Source organism: Solanum dulcamara, chromosome 4 (assembly GCF_947179165.1).
Source record: "Solanum dulcamara chromosome 4, daSolDulc1.2, whole genome shotgun sequence".
In the NCBI taxonomy this organism is placed as follows: Eukaryota; Viridiplantae; Streptophyta; class Magnoliopsida; order Solanales; family Solanaceae; genus Solanum; species Solanum dulcamara.
Genome location: NC_077240.1, coordinates 22134860 through 22145188, shown reverse-complemented (window position 1 = coordinate 22145188; position 10329 = coordinate 22134860). Strand labels below are relative to the sequence as shown.

The 10329-nt window shown below is 36.9% G+C and overlaps 1 protein-coding gene across 2 annotated transcripts; it reads right to left on the bottom strand.

Moving 5' to 3' along the window:
• Positions 1-883: 883 nt before the first annotated feature.
• Positions 884-10167, bottom strand: LOC129886943 (SURP and G-patch domain-containing protein 1-like protein). 2 transcript variants are annotated; one of them, XM_055961853.1, is made up of 9 exons: positions 9944-10167; positions 7315-7819; positions 6469-6595; positions 5909-6012; positions 5176-5316; positions 2605-2739; positions 2277-2456; positions 1672-1850; positions 884-1192 (listed from the first exon to the last, which is right to left on the bottom strand). In XM_055961853.1, the coding sequence occupies exons 2-9, from the start codon at positions 7727-7729 to the stop codon at positions 1166-1168; spliced, it is 1308 nt and encodes a 435-aa protein (XP_055817828.1). In that variant the 5' UTR covers positions 7730-7819; positions 9944-10167; the 3' UTR covers positions 884-1165. The 2 variants fall into 2 exon arrangements, with proteins under 2 accessions (XP_055817828.1, XP_055817827.1); XM_055961852.1 differs by having other exon boundaries at positions 7315-7766.
• Between the last annotated feature and the right edge of the window lie 162 nt (positions 10168-10329).

The following is a 10329-nucleotide window of genomic DNA, read 5'->3' as shown; positions in this document are numbered from 1 at the left end:
TGAATCAAATGTACTTTTTTTGCTTCTTCTTCTTCAAGAATTTCAAGAACACACGAAGAACTCCAAAAATTTAAATTTCCAACTTCTTCAATTTTTCACTAAATCACCTCAAATTTCAATAGTAGCATCCATCCGAGCTAGATATCAAAATTCAATATCTTTTAAGCTCGGATGGATGCTACTATTGAAATTTGAGGTGATTTCGTGAAAAATTGAAGAAGTTGAAAATTTGAATTTTTGGTGTTCTTCATGTGTTCTTGAAATTCTTGAAGAAGAAGAAGCAAAAAAAGTACATTTGATTCAAAACTCTAATAGAAAAGTGTTAAAAGTTATTTAAATGGTTTTGCAAAATCAGAATTAAAAAATAACGACATAGATGAGCCTTTTCTCAAACGGCAATGGCATAAATGAGCCAATCTTTTAACTGATGGCATAAATGAACATTTTCTCAAAGTTGGATGGCTTAAGCCTTTTTCCTATAAACAATGTATCCCGCCCCAACTTCATCCAATGGCAAACTGTATTCTGATCAAGAAGATCAAGAGGAGATTGTACCTTTGTTAGATAAGAATTTGGAGCACAATTGATGATTGACCATCCATGACTAGCCTTAATTCAATAATTGAATAATTAATACCACAAAGTATATTCGCTTTGTTACGAATTTGGTGCCACTTGTCATTACTTCAAAAGTTTGACAATTTTTTTTTCATTTAGAGAGCGATCTTTCAAACTACTCGGAAGTATTTTTATATCTGCAAAAGCAAATATTATTTCAACAGAATTGATGAATTCACACATGAAAAGTGTGTTGACCCTGCATCATCTACATTCCAATAACAAAGCATATCATGACAATTAAGGCAGAATATCACAAGGGTACTCAGAGGACGAAACTCACAAAGCATTCATACATTGATGTAGATATGTTTGTTCAAGTAAAACTTTGAATAAACAAGACACAAGACGGCAAAAGACATATAGGAGTTCACAACACGTCATTTCAATGTCTTAGATACAACGAATTCAAACTTGTAGTAATAGTAGTAGTATTTAGACCAGAATAACATCAACTTCCAAATATTGTCTTCCTTAAGAAAGCTATAACAAACTCAAGTGACCAATACAGAGGTAGCCCGAGTAGCTGGCCGGCTCACAATTTGCCTCAATAGTATGCTTTGCGTGGATTGTTCTGCAAAAACAGATGTATCAGCCTTGGTTCCAATTATAATGAAAATTTATACATTAATTTCCCTCTCCACTCTATCTAACTTCCACACACACACACACCACCACCCGCGCAAATAAATAAATAAATTCCCAAAATGAGAACAAACCAAAAGTCTCATAGTGAGGCTAGAGTTTTTAAACACATACTGCATAAGCAGGATCCTCCCTCCTGTTAGATGACAAATTACTTTTGGGTCATGTGGTCCAGGATAGAGTGGAGGTAAGGATTTGAACTTTGATTCATAGAAGTTTCTATTGTTTCACTTAGAAGGCGATGGCAAGGTGGTTCCTTGAGTTCTGTTCTCATATATATTCCCTTTGATGCAAACCGAATTCAATGAAATTATAGAGTACTTTGCTGCATAAATGGCAAAACTAAATAAAAAGGAGTAATTCCCTGCCATAAAAAAGGTTCAATTATAGAGGAGATAAAGAACATACCAGTGGATTTGGCCTGTACTTGTAGCCTAGCATCATTCGTTTCTTATATTGATCATAGATATCATCTTCTGGAGTGACCTCCCCGGGTTGGTGAGCACCAACACCTAAGTTGTTTGATTTTACACTGCCAGCTGTGATTGGATCTGCTATACCACTTTTAGAGCTCCCTAGCCCTTCACCTGGAGTTCCAAATAAAGATTAAGACTCCATCGGAATTTGTGGCTTGTAACTCCTAAACATGAACTATTTGCATTTCAAAGGCTAATACTTTCTGACAACAAGCTCCTTAAAACTACCTACATAGACGTGTGACTTGCATACCAGTTACCAAAACAACTTGCTACAAGTAGTGCATTTATACACTTGAATAAACAAGATGAGGTAGAAATGCGCCTCGGACTTGAGGGTAGCCTCATCAAGCGCAGAACAAACCCAACCCCTAACCTCATGCCCCTTCAAACTCAACATAACTCTCTTAAAATTGAACAGCTCTGCCCCTAAGCAAAGGTCTATTAAAAAAGGGAAATCTTCCTTTTCCTCTAAAATGTACCAGTCCAAGTTATTCGCACCCAAACAGGTCCATGTTTTCCTAGAGAGAAATATACCTTCTCTCCAACCCATTTTCGACAGAAGTTTGTGGCCAATATTATCAGCTTGTATTTTCGACCTTTCTGCTGCCTCTATGGCAGCTTTCCGAGCAGCTACGTCGTTGCAGGTAGACAAAAACTTAGCAAGCTCTTCAGGTGGGATATAGTCTCCCATATGATGACCCTTCTTTCCTGGAACTGCAACCCAAAATAAGATATAAGAAGAGTTGCACATATTTTAATTAACAATGACTGCACCTATTTTGAGCTCAGATACCTAAGATTCTAAACTTAATAGGACGATCAGAACATAGATACAGCAGAATAAATAAAACTAGTGACCAACCTTGGAGAGAAGCCGGCGGAGGCATCTCATCTTTCGATGATCTCGGTGCCCTCAGCTTCTCTTCATCTGCAGCTTTCTTCATGTAATATTCCATCATCGCTATTGGATCTGACCCCGATGGACCGCTTGAATGACCTGAAAAGACAATACCAGTATGAGCCCAAGCATAACTGAAAACCTTTTCAGTGGAATTTCGTGAAGTCCATCATCCAATGAACTTCTGGCAATATGACAATCTGATGCAATGCAGAAGGTACACAAATTATAGCCCAGATGAGATCAAATTTTCCAAGATAGGAAACGAGTTCTTCAGAATCTGTAGCTTTAGAGGCACAAAAAATGTTGAGGGTTCTGTTATTTAAAAAATGATGTATGCATCGTCCACCTAGTAAATGAGAACTACACATTGGAAAGATAATTCAAATTCATTGGAACTGTCGTAACAACTTTCCCTCCCTCTTTAAATTGGATGTCCGGATACTTTTGCATCCATTCTACAACAGTATCTGCTTCTTGAAAGAAAAACTATTGTCTTGAACTTAAAGAGTTGAATAAAATTAATTTGTGACACGAACAAATACACACATACACATATATGTTCATGGCATAAAATTGGATGTCCAAATTCTTTTGCATCCATTCTACAATAATATCTGCTTCTTGAAAGAAAACTCTTTTATCGAATAGCTGGGAGAAGCTGGACAAATTTACGAGACTTTCTTTGGATGCAAACAGGGTGAAGGCATTTCATTTAAGTGAAATGATCTACAGGAAGTTGGTTTAAGAAACTTGCATTTGCGTAACGAAGTTTGCTTTTAAATGGCTACGGATGTAAACAAGAGGGAGACGAATGATGTAAAAAGATATAACAGAAGTCATTTAACTCTGATTTGTGTGGACTCCAGAAACATATTAGAAGCTTATGGGATGAATTCAGATGTCTGTTAAACTTTAAGGTAGGTGATGGTAGTAAAATCTACTTTAGGTAGGATGCTTGACTTGGCTATTAACCACTAAAAGACAAGTTCTGGAATTGTATTTGTTGATGAAAAGTTCCAGAATTGTATTGATTTGCTCAAAATTCTATAGTGACAGAAACAGTGCAGAAAACAATAATGCTGGGCTTTCAGGAGGAGTTGCAATGATTTGGAAGTAGAAAGAACGGTTCCATTGTCATAAGAAGTAGAAACGCATCAACTTCTATCATGAAGAACCTTATTCACTAAAATGGATCAGTGTTGCTGCAGGAAGTTCTCTGTTCAATCAGAGCTTATGAAAACATGAATGTCCCTGCAGATTACTCAGTAGAACATGTGTTCCATCAAATATAACATATTCACTTGGATTGCAACATCTGAAGCTATCTTAATTCAGGTAACTAGCAAAAAGGGGCTATGAACATATGGAAAAAGGAATGGAAGATACAAATATACAAATCACCTCCTTCTACATAGTTAGTGACATTCCACATTTGGAGTATGTTTCTCAGCCTATTTGGAGTTAAATGAGCTAACTAAGACTGACCAAGTAGCTATTCTTGTGCTGGAAAAGAAAAGGGCTGGCAAGGAAAGAAGGAAGATTTGGGAGACTCGCCAGCTTGCATCTGGTGAACCATTGAGCAAAAGAAAAATGAAAGATACAGTGAGGGAAAAATAGAGTCCTATCTGGAATAAAATACAGATTGAAGGTTGCTCTAGAAGCTTAGTGTTAACTGGATGATATCTCAGGAACAGATAATAAGCTGAGAGAGTCCATTAGCTCCTCGCAGACTAGCAATGTCCATATTGACCTTATGCAACCTACTGCACAATCTTAGTGCAGTTTCAATTGTTCAATAAAATTTGATCACTTAGTTACCCATAAAAAGGGGGACTAGCACAATATTTTATCATGCACCTTTCCAAGGACAGTAGAAATAAGTACTGAAGAAGAGAATGATAAAAAAAAAGGGCAGCCCGGTGCACTTAAGCTCCCGCTATGCGCAGGGTCCGGGGAAGGGCCCGACCACAAGGGTCTACAATTTCAATAAACCCAATCACCACTTTTCTGTTCTCACTACTCTTCACCTCACTAGGAAACTGATCTGCCTATATAAACTTGTGTATAACCTACATTGACAAATTCAGGTGCAAAACAGATTCTCCATTATTGGTCATCACATTACACCCAAATCCTGCATGCTCAATTCCTAAAACGAGGAGCAAAGCATGTTGAGCACTTTGCCGCACCTAGTAGGCACTTCAGTGTCGTCATCAAGGCTCTAAGGCATACTTTCCTTTGTCAATGAGCATAATCCTAAAGAGGTGGCACTAAACAATTGATATCTCACTTTTTCATAATTTCTTTTCAATCTATTTGTTATTCATGCTTATAGTTATTAGTCTTGGACTACATATACATATATTTTTTTCTCCATTTGGGCCTTTCTTCCTTGAAACCCATACTTTATTTGCACTTTGCGCTTAAAACCCAGTGGACATTAAGAGTTCATTTGTGCTTTTTACCTTTGATAACACTGAACAATGCCAAGATAATATATACATATACAGACTGGAGTATAAATGGCATTACCAGAATTTCCAGCCGACTCTGAAGAACTAGTATTTTCTGTTGCTCCCCACAATGCTGATGCAGGAGTTTGGTAATTCAAATGCTGCTGTTGTGACCTATGAGAACTGCTTGTTGAGCTAGGGGTAGCAGTACCAGTAACTCCTGCAGCACCAAAGGTCAATCAAGTAAATAATACGGCAAACAAAGGTCATGTTGATCAAGTGAAGTCAGATGAACTCTTAGATGCAAAAAACACAGTTGGCAATTTAGTTGGATATCCTCAAGCTATTCAGCGAAATGTGTGTGCACACACACGCACACATATACACACAGCACATCAAATGCATATAAAATATGGCCAACTGAACGCCTTGAACTTGAAAATATTGTAACCTCCAACCACTTCACAAACACCCATAGGACTCCAACATCATAATTTAGTTAATTTCGTTCATCAAAAGAGAACGCGCCTAGAGCCAATACCAAGATAGAGCACATGAAAAGAATGGAACAAACAATTAAATGTAGCTTCTTAAAGGAAAGGACAACTTTTACTACCCAGTCACATTTTTGTATGCATAAAAGTTAAGTGTACCAGAGCAGCTTTACCAAGTTTAGTGGTACAATTACAGCCCAAAAAAAAATAACTGCTTGCAGAAACAAAAAAGAAAGCTAGTAACATCCTGCACTACCAAACCGGAAAGCTAATTAGGCTTGCGCCAGCAATATGTGCATGTGGAGAGCCTTTACTCACTATGAGATGTTTGGGCTTCGCTGGTCTGTGATAGGGCCTTTTCCTCTTCACTAAGTCTATATTCATAGTATTTGTAATCAGGACAGTTTTCATCAAATAAGAACCTGCAAATATATCAAGTGTCATAAACAATATTCAAAAACAAATTTTCTTCTTCCTTGGGGAGAGAGAAATCAGATGATTGACCGCTAACCCATTCATAATAGGCTTTAGATAAAATCTCCAGGAAAGTAACCTCGTTAGATAAAACTCTAAAAAGACCAATGATTTTGGCAAAGAAAGAGCTCCCAAACACCAAAACAAAGTAGAGAATTAAACAAGTAGCGATAAGGGAAGAACAAGAAGTGATAACCAATTCTTAAGAGGGTGCGGGGACAACAAAAGAAGCCATTAGATGCAACAAAATTCATGGATGTGAGGTCACGTGACCACAATCGCACTTACGTATGCTTTGAGAAGAAAGAACAACCCATGGCAATCTACGCCGTAAAAACAATCAATGTTTTAATAAATTATGTGACTATTCTACATGAGGAGACCAGAAAGATTCTGATTCATACTTAAATGAAGTGTCTCCTGGATTCTTTTGGCGTGTGACATTCTCAAACTGCCTTCCAGTCTTAGCCACAAAAATTGCTAATTTGTCTGCAACTTTCTTCACTGCTGGATCACTTGGGGGATTTGGTGCTGCATGTCACTTAAAGCACTGATTAATACCAAGAGCATGAATAAGTGAATATAAATTACTCTTGTAGCCGCATTTTCCAAATCTTTCATTGAACATCTCTTTCCACCAATGTTGGTAGGGACTTAAGATATAAGCTGCACGATCAGACAAGAGTAACTCAAGAATGTCTAGTCCTTATCCACAATGCCTAGAGTACGCTCAAAGTACAAAACAAAATGGTAAAATCTCAACTAATGAAGGGCTTCAAAAATTTGCAACATAAGGCTTCCATGACAGATTAGTAGTAAATGAGAACCCATGCCACCAGTTGCACAAGACATTAGGTGCATTATGTGGTTCAACCAAAAGGAAATTATCTCATATGTGACCACCAAGAGAAAGCAAATTCTCTAAATGGACAAGAACTAAGATCATTCCATGAATTCTAGAAATTCCTAGGCTATAATGACAAGTCCTTGAAAAGTGATGGGGATCCCTAAATCAAGCTAGCAAACAGAAAACTAAAGAAAGGGAAATACATAGCTACTAAGAATGTTGTTCCAACTTCCAAGAACCAACATGTGATATCATGACTCATGAGCAAAACTATACTTTATTTAGCTAGACAGAGATACAGAGAGAGAGAGAGACGCGCGCGCACAGAGAGAGAGAGAGAGAGAGAGAGGAGAGGAGAGGAGTTATCATCAACAAAATTCCAATGTTTGTAATAAATATTTACCAACATCAATCTGTCTAAGAGGCTGGTGCAGAGCACGAGGTTCCTCCACCCTCTGCCGTTTAATTGGCCCATCACCTGAAGTATTCCCAGCATCTTTTTCATCCTCATCATCCTCATCTTCATCTAGTTTAACAGAAGGTGCAGGTATTTTGGACTTCGGTTTCAGGCTGAATGCAAGTTTCCCACCTGAAGCAACTGTAGCAGTTTTCCGCAAAGCATTAGCTTTAAATTCCAAGCTTGGCTTACTAATGACGGCCTTCGGAGTTGAAGCTCCCAATATGCTGGAGGTTGTCTTAGACTCTTTTGAGGAGGCACCCTTCACTTTCTCCTTTTCCTTCTCCTGTTGGAGCTGTTTGAACCTCTCCATGAAAGAACCATCATTGACAAATAAGCTAGAATCTGTTGGCTTCTCCATTGGCAAAAAGCCAACTATTCTTTTCTGCCAGCTGTAACTGCTCAACAAGCACTCTTACAATAAATTCAGATATTGATTGGTTTCTTTTTTCTGCAACACTAAATGGTTTTGTTATCAATTCTTTCTTTAATGTTCTGTAAGTAACATCATATTTACATTCCAAGTTGCATTCTCAAACTCATAGTTGAAATCAGAAAAGAAAATATAAATTTAATATAAAAATAAAACAAAGCAGGTTTTTCCTTCTCTCCCACTCCCCTAAGGATTTTTTTAGCATCAGCAAGACCGTGCAGGAGGAGGGTTAGGGTGTGTTTGGTAGACTGGAAAAGGAAATCAGGACAAGAAAGGTGAATTTTCCTTCCACTCAGCTTATAGAAAGTCAAGGATCCCCCACTCCTGAACTTCTTTACACGTTTTTGTATGACTCATAAGATGTAGGCATATAGCTACCCACATTCTTTTTAATTTTAGATTAATATTATACCCATTCAAGCAAAACATATGCTAGAAAATTTTGTTTTTCCTTTGTGTACTTCACATATCCAGAAAAAAAAAATCTTATAACTTTTTAGACATTCATACGGATGCAGATAGGAACTTAGCCAAAGTATAAGTCCAATACTTAATAGAACTCATGAAGTAATGGCCCTTTAACAGACATTTTTTCACCGTCAGTGTGTGCTAAATAGCATCCCTTTCGCCTTATTTGAAAAACATGATGGTGAAAGAAAAGGAGAAAATGTGAAGTAACATGTGCCAAGAAACTAAACTGCAGCCACAAGTGTATTGGCATGATATTCACAAGTTCAGTGTCATTCTAGAGTACTATGCACTTTTTGTATCCAGAACATGCTTCATATCTTGAAATGAGGAAGTCCAGTGGTGCACTATTTAATGCATGGCAAATTGAAAATGTGAAATGTATTCAACAGAGTATAAAGGATCATGAAGATGTGAAACTGACTCAATAGATGAAGGGAGCAGCCCAGCCCCTCCCAAGAAAAAAAATGTGGGGAGGCGCCGGGGGCGCAAATCCCTCAAATATACACGGTACCACCTTACCTTCAAAAGCTGTAATGGAGAGTTTTAAATTTCAAATGAACTCACGGATTTCTCTTATAACTCTACATGTTAGATTATATTAAAAAATTAGATGTTGCTCATCTACAATTGCACTATAATCAGTCAACACCATAACAGCAAAAAAAAATCACGCAATGATAGCGAGTAATGTTACTTCCAACTCCTTCTCAAAGAGCTCATTTGGACATGTCTACAAAAGGGGTTTTGAAAAAATGTTTTGGGTTTTAAAAAAATAGAAGGCTAGTAGAAGTTGAAGATATGTTTAGCTCATTGTAGTTTTTCAAAGATTTGCTAGTGATTCGGTGAATGATGATTTTTGGGCAATAGGACCACCTCAACAATTCTTCAACTACAATAAAAAAGAACAAATTTTTGCATAAAATAATATTTTCAATTTCTTCAATCAAACACCATCTTCCAAAGAATGACTTCCACTTTTTACAACAAATTCCCAGGAAATCTCCACCCAAAACCTTTACTAAATGGTACCATCTCTTTTTCCTTACTCTTTCTGCAACAGTTATTTTTTTATTTTTTTAAAGAAAGGTAACAGTGTATTAAAATCATCAGCACAAAGGCTGTGCTGGCAGCCCATTTACAATTCCATATAGTAAAAGTATGACCTTGTTCCTCTTACTAAAACACTAGAAACTCTAGTAATGTTTCAGGTTTGTTTACATAGATTTCTTTACACCAAAGTAAAATACTAACAAAATATAATTCTGCAACAGATTATCTAGTCAACACAAACCCAACCTAAGCCCAGCAATGTGAAACAATTGAGCGTCTAAATCAACTCATTACACAGATAATCACACCACAAAAAAAGAACTGCCAAAATCAACAGCAACAAGCAAACTTCAACGGGTTGAAATACTAACAATTGACCAAGGAAAATTCATCATAACATCACATTAAAGCACAAACATGAACAAATTTATAATCTTGATCAAAACCTATCAATCAATTGAAAACCCTAAAGTAATCAACCTACAATCCAACAACAACCCCAGACTTCAACACGCAATAAAATAAAAATCAAACACTTAGAGAATCGTACAAGAAATCCACACAAGTCAGAATAAAAATAAACAAACTCGAATGCTCAATCATCAACCTCAATAAATCTACCTGCGGAATCAAGGATGAAAAATGGATCCCGAAATCAGCAACCGTAAACCGAATTGACTCAACAAATCAATGAAATTGAAAACCCTATAGGAAGATCGAGAAGAGGAAAGAACTGGTATTTGGTGATGAATGAATGTGTACTTTGGGGGAGAAGGCAGCGTCCGTTAAACGAGCGGACGAGCAGACGAGAGGGAGAGAACACGTGAGTTTGGCGTTATAGGCATGAAAATTGGGGAATAATATGTTAAATAGGTTATTTTTGCTGCCCATATTTTCTACAAGCCCCACAAAATGGAAAGGATTAAATTATTTTGAAATTATAATTTTTTAATTAATTTATTTTATTTGGAAGGTTTTATAAAATAATATCAAGGTAGATGAGATAA